The 12,495-nt window shown below is 45.7% G+C and overlaps 1 protein-coding gene across 3 annotated transcripts in view; it reads right to left on the bottom strand.

The window, feature by feature from the left end:
• The window catches only part of ESYT2 (extended synaptotagmin 2), a 769,824-nt gene that overhangs the window by 145,680 nt on the left and 611,649 nt on the right, over window positions 1–12,495 (bottom strand). For all 3 annotated transcript variants that reach the window (XM_085631951.1, XM_085631950.1, XM_085631949.1), the window contains exon 10: window positions 10,102–10,184. In XM_085631951.1, coding sequence (XP_085488077.1) covers window positions 10,102–10,184 — 83 coding nt within the window. The remainder of the gene's footprint in view (window positions 1–10,101; window positions 10,185–12,495) is intronic.

Raw genomic sequence — 12,495 nt, 5'->3', positions numbered from 1 at the left:
GCACGCCTGTGCCAACATCACACTCAACGGGACATTGGCTTCTCGGCACGCGCCCTTGTCACATCCATGTACGCAGACGATGTCACTCTGTATGTCCGTGATCCTCAAGAGAATCTTGCTCCCATGACCAGGGAGGTTGTGCGGTTTGGGTGCCTCTCTGGAATCCAGGTCAACCGGAGCAAATCAGTCCTTTCCCCCCCTTACGGACGCTACAAAGCCCTTCTTTCTTGACTATCCCTTTGTCTGGGCGTCTGGTCCCACTAGGTACCTCGGTATCTGGTGGAGCAGGGACGTGGATGAACTCTGGAAGTCTAATTTTGGTCGGGCAATGGACTGGCTGGAGACTAAGATCCGCATGTGGCTAAAGCTCCCTTTATGGTCAGGTGGGCGCATTGCCATTGCCAAGATGGTCGTACTCCCAAAATTTTTATACCTCTTTTTAAATATTCCTATCCCTCTCAAGTCACACTTTTTCCGCAAGCTCCGCTCCAACATCATCACTCTGATATGGGCTGGACATCAACCCAGAATCGCATATGATATCCTTACTCTACCCCTAGTCCGGGGCGGTATGGGAGCCCCAGATATTAAGCTCTACGCGTTATGCGCTCAAGCCTGATCTACCCGGCTGGGTATAACGATGGTCCTCATATAACCACACATCAGACCGATTCGAGTTACTCCGGCATCCGCCCTCAGATGACAAACTCTTTTATTCAACATTTGAAGAGTCGACAGTTTCAGCACAACTTTTTTTTAAACAAATACACTTGAATAGGCATCCCGCCTTATTTAATTAGAAGATTGAGTACCGTTGTGATTTATCTCACACTTGACATTTAGCCCACGCGAAACCATATGTGAGGGTTTTAGAACATGCATTAAAAGATACTACTGTACATTATGACAGCAGTATAGTGGCCATCTCTATTGATAGAACCCTTTCATAAATACAGCTTGTATCCCCTGGGTGTATTGTGATTCTTTGTTAGCTGGAAAGGTCCTGAGGAAGGTGGCCGTACTACCTTCTATAAGCCACCGAAACGGGCGTCGACCTATACTGTTCAGATCCTGTTGAACACATCTAACCTACATGGTCTAGGAGACCTTATAATCTATTGTCGCCCCTTTATCCAGATATATTTGTTTGTGTATGTTGTATGATTTTGGATGGTACTGTTTGAGTATGTATGAACAGTTGTTTGTTTATGTAGTGCTCTCATTCGGGGGTTATCTGTTTAACAGGGTACTGCATTTACTCTTGAATTTCATGCAGGAATTTTGTTTATGTGTATGTATATTTATATAAAAATAGTTTTATACTAAAAAAAGGAGAAAAAATGTGATGAATCTTTTGATATATATATCTTCAATGTTAAAAAAGAAGTTAAATAAACAACTATGATAAAATTAATTTTATCTTATTAATCTTGTTGAGGTTACTACATTGCTGTTAAGCCCATGCTGAATTTAGTTCTACTTTTATCATGAGGGAGCTCTTTATTGTGTGTTTTAGTTTTCCCCTCTTCTCCCAGACCTCAAATTATCCTCTTTAGAGGGGGTCCCCATTTTTTGCATACTCAAGCCAGCTTTCTCCACTTTTGGCTGCACCCCACGCCATCCCAGCCTAACACGGCGGCTGCGACGGACCTTGCTGCCCCATGGCCGCCTTAAACTGTACTATTTCTTCCACCTAAAGCCCCCGTGGCGAGATTGACACGGTTGAATGCTTACACTGGGCCTGGGACAGGCTGCGCAAATACACCGGTGCTAGCACATTGCACGCACCTTCCCTGAGACTTGCTAGCAACCCAGCGTTCCCCCCATTGCAGACAGCAGGCATGGCTCGCCGCGCTGCTCAACTAGGCCTCTGAACTGCAGCAGACATCTATCCCGACAATACATTCTTCTCCCTCCCCAATAGCACGACTACCCATGACATTCTGCTATACTATCAGATTAGGGTGACATGCAAGGTAGCTAACCCCGCGTTCCCGCAGGTCCCCCAAGCTAACGCTGCCCTTGAGTTTGTTCACTCTTCCAGCTCCCCGCTGAAATTGGTCACTAGATTATACGCTCTTACCTTGGCCGCCTCCTCCACCAACACTGAGCATGCCCGCACTGCGTGGAGTGCGGACTTAGGAAGGGACCTCTCTTCCAAGTGGCTTTACTGCTGCAATCAGACTAAGCGCCTCTTCCCCAAATTACCGCCTGAGGCTCATTCATTTGAAGTATTTGCATAGGCTCTACCGCACCCCTGCATCCTTACACAAGATGGGCTTAATTGACAATGATAGCTGTGTGCGCTGCGCGGCTCCGGGCGCGGACTTTGCCCACTTGGCTTGGGTGTGCCCCAGGGTAGCACTGTTCTGGCAGAGGGTATGCACCGCTATTAGCGACATCACACTTGAGCGCACCGCCCCGGACCCACCGCTATGCCTCCTGGGTTGCGTTAAACAAATGTCTGATGCCAACCGTAAGTTGGTCGCTATGTTGCTGGTGCCTGCCAAGCGATGGGTGGCCATGCACTGGGCTCGTAAATTAGCTCCCAGGGTCAAGAATTGGCTGGACGATGCAGCCCACTGCCAGACACTCTTTGGCAAGTTTTGGGATTTTATGCCTGCACCCAGCAGACCCCCAGATATCTGGGCCCCCCTCATCTTCTATCTCCAGCGCTTATCCGCCCCGACAGTCCAGTAGCAACCTACCCCAGTGCTGACACACAAACCGCCCGGATTGAGGATGTTGACTCCATCCCCCCCTCCTCCCCCCCCCCCCCCCCCCCAGGCCGGATTGATTGTGCCTCTTATGTTGTGCCATAATAATTACTAAATTACTGATGTATATGTCTCTTGCCGCCTTCATCTCCCTGCAACGTGTAGTGTTACTGGAAATTTAATGTCTACTGTATTGCTGCTGTGATGTCAACTTGTAATGTGCCTTGTGCTCTTTTGTTTAATAAAGGTTATTGAAAAATCAAAATAAAGAAATAAATAATCACTTTATCCTCATGAAATTAGGCATGAGTTTGGTTCTTAAATGAACCTATATTAAAATTAAACCTCACAATTAGTATCACTGTTAATTTACCAGCCAACTCTTTGTGAGTGAGAAGTCGCTTGTGTGTTTATAATTCATTATTCCTTCTGATGAGGGGCTGCTCAAACTTTTAAGATAACACTTAATAGCATTATGGACATTGAAACTTGTGTGAATAGAATTAGAATTATCTAATCGTGTGACAAGCACATGTGTATGATAAATATAACTTTTATTGAGCACTGATTGAGTGTAGGAGAGTAGGATCTGCTTCTTATAGTTACCCCCACTTTTTGCTGATGTAACACTGTTTTCGACTTAGTCTAACTGGGATCCTGCTATCCAGGACCCCAGTCTAGCTGCTTTCTCCTCTAAATTGATTGCATGCACTTTAGGTACACTTCAGATTGGATTCTGGGGTACCCATATATGTCCCTAGTATATGGTATACTAAGTATCCAGGGCCTAGGTACCCCAGAGGCCTCCCAGGGGCTGCAGCATGTATTGTGCCACCCCTGAGAGACCATTCAAAATGACACCACGGGTCTGCTACTGCAGCCTGTGTAAGGTGATGCATGCACCCCTTATATAGGTTCACTATTTCTATTCAATATCACTGCACATACAAACCTATGAGTCACCCCTATGGCAGGCCTTATCAATCCTGAAGGCAGGGTGCTGGGTTTTATGTGATAGGGTGCACTGGCATGAGCAGGGCCCCTCTGCAGCCTTCAGAACCTATTTTCCGGGGTTGTTTGTGATGCAGCCAACCATATATATTTAAGTGCATTATAACCTCGCAGTAATTGCCAATTTTAAAACGGCTGCATAGAAACAAGTCGTGTTTGGTGTCAAACACCTTGGAATCATACCTCCCCTGCCATGATTCCACCCTACTAGAGGGAAATATGTGACACACCAGGCTACCCGGTACCAGCTTTCTCGACCTGGGCATCACAAAATGCATGCTGCCAGCCACAGACATGAGTCTGCCCTGCTGCTGCTGAGACAAGCTTGAGCAGGGGAAGGCTTGACAATAGGTTTCCTGTCACAGGGAGGTGTGGCCACCTCCCAGACAGGCTTTAGTGTATTGGGGCTGGGTGGGTGCACTCTGGGAGTGCTTTGAAGTCTGCACTGGGGGCACATTTGGTGTCCCTGTGCATAGTCCAGCTCAAACTGGTTGCAGGAGCAATTTGCTCCTGCTCTGGTGTTAAACTGGACAAAGGACATGGGTGTAGCCACCCCTCTGTCCTGACCCTCCCATAGGTGGGTCGCCAGAGTTTGTCCCACCCCTTCCTTGGGTATAAAGAAGGAACGCCTGACTACAGGACTTTAGATTTTACCTGGACTAAACTCTGCTACAGAAACCAAGTACTTTGACGATCTGCACGACGCTGGATGACTGAAGAATCTCCCTTGGAGTAAAGGAGTTACTCCCCTGCAAGGCAGGCACCTAAAACGCATCTGACCAGTTTGCATCTCCCAAGCTCCTGAGGACTCCGAAGATTTCTTCAACACAGGAGGTGGGTTCCCGAGGTCTCTGAGGTTGATCTGCGCTCTCAGCAATTCAGAGGCCCGTATCCCTTGTGGGGACCGTGCAATCCGAACCCCTGTGCACCGCGTACTTTTGCAGCAGCATATGCTTTTTGGTGATTCCTGAGGCTGTGCTTTGGCTACTTGTAGTCCTGACCCCCAGCAGTAATCCCACTTAAGATTTCGGCCTACACTCCACGAGTGTTCCGTGGGCTGGCATTTCGTGATTCAGCTCGAGGTTCCTTCGCGAACCCTGGTCCGTTGGCCTGTGGGTCCCTGTGAAGGTAACTTTGACTTTCCGTGGGCTTTCCTGGTTGCTCCCGACATGCCCTGACTCTCCATAGTTTGGAGAGTCCCCAGGACCTTGCTGGTCCTCACCGAAACATCCTTCCTCTGCCAGCGTGGGTTGCAGTTGCCTAGGCTTGTTGGTGTTCAATCTGGACACTGACCCCCCCAGCACTCGACATCCTTCGTGGGATAGCTCACCTCCGGACTTTGGTCATCGTCGATGTCTCCTGGTCCCCGTGGCTGCAGAGTCAAGCTTCACCTCTTCTCACCAGAAGCACCCAACATCAGTGGGCATTCGTCTATTGTGCCCCTGGTCACTGTGAAGTTACCCAGACTCTGTCCCCTCTGCTTTCAGGTTCTTCTCACCTCGCATCCAGGCTTGGATTCCACCGGACACTTCATCTTCCCCGCAGCAGCACTTTTCCGCATCAGGCCACTGAAAATGACGAAGGTTCCCGACATCACTTCACACCTATGCACCCGGCTCCTCTGGGATAGGTAACACGGGTATCTCGGTACTCTCAAGGGTGCTGGCCTTAGAACCTACTATGTTTAACTGAGTTTGCTTAAAGCCCTCTCTGAAGTGTCCTTAATCTTCAAAATTCCAACCGCGACTTTCTCATAGGATTGTACGGAACTGGCGACTGTGTTCACACACTGCACCCGTCCTCCGTGGGTCCCCTGTGTCACTACTTTGGGTGGTTCCTTGGGGTCCCAGCAATTCTATGTGCTCTAGGCACTGTTTCTAGTCAAGTCGTGGTTGTTATACCATTTTCTTAGTATATTGTTTGGTCTCCCCGTGGAGCCCACTGTGTATTGTGCTATTTACTGTCGTTCTAGTGATGTAATATTGTGTGCTTTGTTATCTAATCTCATAAAGGAGGTTAGTAGAGAGTGTTTAGTAATAAATACATATATTTGATATATCTCTTGTGTGGTTCTCCTTTCATTTGGTCATTCAGGAGGTTCTGATCTGGTAAAACAAGCTGCTTTACATTCCTTCGAGACTTAGCCTGAAGGCTGCTCTCCACAGCTACCACTAGGATAGCTTTCAATAAAGGTGGTCTTTAACCTACTCATCAATAAGGGTTGTCTGGTCTGGTACAAGGTGCCCACTTTAATTAGTGGTCAGCATATACCAGGCCAACTTCTCACATTGAGAAATATAGACTGTGATTAATTGCAACTTACAAACATTAAACATTCAAATCCAAATGTACGAGCTGTCTGTTTTGGCCGTATGTGTGTGGGACAGAAAGGTAATGTTTTTTATTAACAGTAATAATGCTTTCCTGTACGATGCAATGTAGGGGGAATATTTGATCATTATTTCCTGATTAATTATAGTGTTACAAGTTGACGTAAATCTGGGGCAAATTCCTTTCTATCGGTAGTAGGACACCCACCCAAAATTAGGCATGGTATTTTGTGATTAAATAACTGCGTATTGAGTGGAAGGTTTCACTACCGCACGTGCTTAAGATGAAAGCAAAGGCTGCTAAAATGCCAATGGAACTCAAAGAAAGGCAAGGCCTTAAAACACGAGAAAAAAAGGCTTCACAGCCCCCTATCATTATCAATGGCGCTCGTGTTGTATTTGTGTTATGACTCTTCCCTGTTCTAGCATTTTCCCATGGTGGGGGGGGGGGACTCGGAAGATGAAGGGGTGGTGGGGGGGGATGAGGGCTGCTTTCAGAGCTCGATTGGCTGCCATGACGCAATCATGAAAGCCACTATGTCTCCTTTGCAGCCATGCTCTTCTGCAGTATGCAGCTGGTTTGAACTTTTACCCCCAGCTGGTTTTAATTTCCAGTCAAGCCTTGTTGCATTTGATCAGAGGTTCATATGTGCTAAGCAACAATTTCTCTATCATTTTGTATATTTCAAAATAGGATTGGATTTGCTAAACAATTTCAGATAGAGTGAGTACTTGTGACTTGCAACGGGACATCTCAGCCACTGGGCAAAGTATTCAGAATTACCAGCATATGTGATCCTTTTTAATATCAACAGAGAAAAAATTAATTGCTATGCCCTGGAAAACACAAAGGCCATTTTCAGCACATCAAGGCACGCATGTTACTTTTTAAAAGGGAGCTTTCTTCCGTTGCGAGTCATCGCTCTTCCTCTAACAGTTGTGTGCTCAGTGTAAAAGGCAGGCTAATGGCTCTTAATCCTATGAGACATCTTTCTGAGGGGAAGTAACCAAGCATTTCATAAAAATGCTCATCAGCAAAAATTCTCAGAGTAAAGAGCCCAGTAAACAATTGGGACATAAACTAGTGGTGATGACTGGTTCATATCTGCGAATAAGGCAGATGGTGGTTTAACTTAAAATATAAAGAAGCCTGTTGGACTTGGCCCTTTCTGCAGGGTTATACGCAAACTTTTTGCCTTCACTCTCCTGTTTTCTGAACAAGTTTTTGTTGGCGTTCACGCTCTGCATACTTTACCACTGCTAACTAGTATTAAAGTGCTTGTGCACTGTACTTTAAACATGGTAAGATTGGCTTACACCCAAAGGCACATTTGAAAAGACACATTTGATTATTTCCTTAAGTGCCTAGTAAAGTGGTACTACATGTACCCAGGGCCTGTAAATTAAATGCTACTAGTGGACCTGCCGCACTGATTGTGCCACCCTCTTAAGCAGCCCTGTACATGTCTCAGGCCTGCAATTGAACCTGTGACTGCAGTTTTAATCTGCCATTTCAACCTTGCCAGGGCTAAACCTTCCTTTTTACTACATATAAGTCACCCTTAGGGTAGGCCTGAAAGAGCCCATAGGGCAGGGTACAGTACAGTGGCGGCTCCTCCGCTAAGGAAGAAGAGCGTCGTCCCACTGCTTCACAGTAGTGAAGTAAAGGAAACATAAAATGATAATAACTTGTGTTATTATCATTTTATGTTTCCTTCTGCTGCAGCAGATTTAGGGCGGGGCACGGCTGCTCCGACTACAGAGGAGCAGCGGAAGAGGGGTTTGCCCACTCCTAAGTGCACATGACTGTTTGGCCGGCCCTCTCGGGCCGCCCAAAACAGTCATGCGCACTTTCCCAGTTCTCCATAACCGCCTGCGTGGAGAACTTTCCCTGTTCTGCATAAAAGCCTGCGCGGAGAACATGCCCACCCCTCCAGTCCCTGGCTACCAATCACAACATTGCATTGCAATGTTTTGATTTGCTATTGGGAGCCTGGGAGGGATCTTCCTGCTGCTTCCTGCATCCTGCTGCAGATCGGAGACAGGAAGAAGAGGACAGAGGAGAGACAGCAGCTGGCCGTCACAGGTAAGTGTTTAAAAAAAATCTTTTTTCGTCCCCCGAACTCTCTGCCTCCGCCCCCACCCGACCACCCGGGTCCGGTAGCAGGCACTACTGGTGTAGTGTATTGAAAACGTTGGACATGTACTTTAAACTGTAACATGTCCTGGTAGTGAAAAACTCTTACATTCGTTTTTCACTACTGGAAGGCCTACCAATCCCATAGGTTAACATCGGGTTCCTTTATTACATTTAATAAGTGATAACTTTCGTTTGGGAGCAGCTAGAAATGTTGAGTTTGGTGCCTATGGAATTGTAATTTAAAAGTCTCTTTAATGATAAAGTCGAATTTTAAGTCACAATTATGAAAATGCCACTTTTAGAAAGTTGGCATTGTCTTGTCCCAGCCATTTGGTGCCTGCAACCTGCATCCTGGGTCACATGACAAGGTGTAGCTGGCAGTTGGTCTTTGTGTATTTATTGCTCCCAGATAGTGAGACAAAGAGGAAATAGGTGTTGGCAGGGTGGGTCATCTCTGACTTTATGAGGGGGAGGAGCTGTCTGCTGCCAAACTTGCACATCACAAAGGCTCTGCCTGAGCACACTCACAAAGGGTTTGACACTAGTCTCTTGTGCCCCCAGACTAGCTGGGGCAAGGGAAGGGAGGTAGGAAGTTCCAAGCACCTGAGGGGCGGGGGGGTGGTGGAAACCTCTATAAACTTCTCCTGCTTCAAAGTGGGCACCAGGTATAAATATTGGACACTCAGACCCAACTCTTCAGAACACCTCTGGACGACTCAAAAGGACTGCTGTGCTGCCCTGCAAGGACTGCTACTCTACTGCCTGAATGAGAAGGACTGGATCTGCATCTTGAACCCACGACTACCAGAGTGGCTCCATGGGCTAGTTGTGTGGCCGCCTGATCACAAACTCTGGGACGCAAAAGACTCCAACCACCTTGAACCTAGCACCTCCACTTTGTCTGCTTTGTGTTTTGCCCCCTAAGTGGTTCCACCCCAGTCCTGGACCCTTGGAAGGGGGCCTCAAGGTGCTCTGACAGCCCAGCTGTGGTCTTAGCAGACCCAACAAAGTGTGATGCATTGCCTCGCAGCTTCGCGGAACTACTGCTGCGCAACACATCTCTTTGCAGGACCTCACGTTGCAGCCCTGCAGCTCCTAAAGAACCGCACTGTGCAACCAAAGCTACGTGACACATCCTTAACATGGGTCCTTGCAACGCTTCACAACCCCGATTTAAGGTACTTTGTTAACTGAGCCAACTTGGTCTCTGTACCCGGCCCGTTCTCCATTGCGGTCAGCCTGAACTTGTGACTTTGAACAGGTTTGGCGCGACCTGATAACCACAATTGCCAATTTGTGTTTCTAAGCACCGTTTTCACTTAAATCTTTAAAATGCATCTCTCCGGTTCTACTAATTGGACTTTTGGTGTCAATTTATTAAATTGTACTATTTTTCTAAATTGGGGTGGTATTGTCCTTGTGTTGGGTTTTCACTTTATTACAGTTTGAAGTGCTGCATAAATACTTTACACATTGCCTCTAAGTTAAGCCTGACTACTTTTGTGCGAAGTTACCAGAGTTTGCTAGTGTTTCACCCTGACAAGAATTGTGGTTGCGGCTTGAGTAGGGAAGGCTTCGCCCCTCTCAACCAATGACCCAATTTCCTACAGAGCCTGTTACTTTCTACAATATATAAGGCATCACATGATCGAAAAATATAAGCAGCAAGTCTGTCATTTTAGGAACGTATCTTTTTTGCCTGGAGCAAAATTTCTATCATTTTTACCCAAACAAAAAGTCTAATTTGTTAACAAATAACATCATTATTAGAATAAAGAGCCACGTGCATGCTTGTATGGAGAGAATGTTAATTTTATTTCTAGGTTATCATCATTGTAGAGAGTGACCTTTACCATAGTAGCAGAACACTGAAAAATTCCAGCCACCAGTGTAGTATATTTACCTTCCCAGAAAGTCATCTTTGTCCGTATCTTCATCAAAAAGTTCAATCTCAAGCTCTTGTCCAGGACTTTCATACACTAATGCCTAAAGGTAAACAAGGAACAAAGATGTTTTTGAGTATCAGGATCTACTGCAATATAAATACATTTTTGTATCGTTTTTGTACAAGGCACACTGACAGTTTGCATTACGCGTATTTTTAAATTGCTTACATTTATTTAAATCCTTTAGGTGTTTTAATCTTGTGATTAGAAAGTGTGTGTTTTTCACATCTTCAGACATCCGCCGACACTCCATAGGCACACAATGACGTTGGCAGAATACAGGCTGTCTGTTACATTTCAGATGGCGAGAAGTCTCACTTACATGTTAAAGTAAGAACTGCCTTTGATGGCACTTCCATGCTTATGGTCCCACATGTCTTTTCAACTTCAAAGAGAGGTAATAATTCATTGACCGGTAACCATTCTGTTTTAATGATGCCCACAGGATTCAACGTGTACACCAAGTTGCATAAACAATGCACAACGCATAAAATTGCTATCTTTCTAATAATGACTCCACTTAAATATTCTGAGTAAGCACTTTTATTCACGCTATTATTGATGGGCAGACTTTCGTCCGGTTCTCTGGCGTTGAGATTACACTCACTATGCAGTTAAAATGACCTTCATGAGCCGCATTGCTTTTAGAGAGATCTACTGCACATGATCACTTGTAAGATTCATCCCTAAGAAGGAACCTTGCCTTTCTTTCTGTTAGATATAGCTCATAAAGCTAAGTGATGGGGACTCCGAGCGGATTATGAAGAGGGGCCCTCGAGTCGACCATACATTACAGATATTCATTGGACTTGGGCTAAATAGGGGCCCCTGATGCGTTCTGGCCTCCTGTAGGGTTGGCCCCCCCCCCCCCCCCCCTATATGCTGAAAGGGGCTTGTGTTACGGCCCTGAGGTCAATATATACTAATGTTCCCCAATGCTCCAAGAATGCTCTCTGGTTGGATGCAAATATTTGCAGAAGCTTGAAAGCAAGATGTATGATTCTTTGCTTTCAAAATAAAATGTTCACAAAAAAATGCAAAGACATTTCGCTAAACTACTGTAAAATTTTAGGTACCATTTCTTTGCAGCAACATTTAGTAAAATGTGTTGATGTGTGCTAGAATTTCCCAAAGATATTCATAATGGAAAATCAGTGTAACCAGTTTTAATAAGATTATGGGAAACATAAAAATAAACAAGTATTGGTAAAGCCAGTAGGTTTTGAAATTGTTGGTCAGCCTTTTGGTTTTGTCAATGCGTGAATTGTTTTGGCATGGTTTTTGTAAAACCTTATTGGTGTGAGGGCTGCCGGGCCCTCACCATTAAAACAAACATTGGCAAAAGAAAAAAAATTCTTGGTCTCAAAAAGCACACTTTGCCACAGTGGTTCCTTGCACTGAACAAAACTTTTGTGTGTCGAGATGCTCATTGAGAAAGACCAGAATGCTGTCACTCGCAGTGAAGCTAGCTCATTGTAGGACTTGGCCCTTTTTTGCTAAAGTTCCCTAAATCTTTTGCTTTCCCCCTAGACCTTTTTTTCCTGACATGGTGTTGCCAACTTAGATGCTTTGGACACTTTGCCACTGCTACACAGTGTCAAAGTGCATGTGCTCCCTGTATAAAGTGTAATGGTAATTGGTTGTCCATGATTGGTATGTTTGACTTACTAGTAGAGTCCCTAGTAAAGTGCACAATGTGTGCCATTGCGGATAATGCAAATGCTACTAGTGGGCCTGCAGCACTAATTGTGCCACCCACACAAGTAGCCTTAAAAAGGGAACTCAGGCCTGCCATTTCAGTGCCTGTGAGCAGTTTGCGAAACTGCCATGTTGTTCTGACAAGTGCACTCACTTGCCAGACCATACCCTTCCCTTTCTATGCACATCAGACACCCCAATGGTAGGTCCAGGGTACCCCCTGGGCAGAGTGCAGTGCAGGTGAAAGGTAGGACATGTACTAAGGTGTGTACCATGTCCTGACAGTGAAATAATCTCCATTTCGTTATTCACTGAAGATGGAGAGGTGAAGTTTATTATGCCTGAACTCACAATGTAATAACACATCTTTCTATTAAGGTGGTTTTTGCATTGTATGTTTAGAAGCCACTCTTTTAGAAGTGGCTGGGTTTTTGTGCTCTAAGATTTCTGTGTGTCTGTGTGCCTGGCTGTGGATTGACTGTCTGGATTTGAAAGCAATATGATCTGGGGAATATCTTGACCCAGGGGAGGAGGTGAGACAGCAACAGGCTGACCTGCTTCTGGAGTGTGTGTGTGTGGGGGGGGGAGTAGCCCTTAGAGGTGAAGAGGCTGCTATAAAACAATTGTCCCATCTCCTGCTGACTGATTGACAA

This window comes from Triturus cristatus, chromosome 10, assembly GCF_964204655.1.
Source record: "Triturus cristatus chromosome 10, aTriCri1.1, whole genome shotgun sequence".
Classification (NCBI taxonomy): Eukaryota; Metazoa; Chordata; class Amphibia; order Caudata; family Salamandridae; genus Triturus; species Triturus cristatus.
Note: the sequence above shows the minus strand (reverse complement) of the source record. Positions and strands in the feature narration are given on the sequence as shown.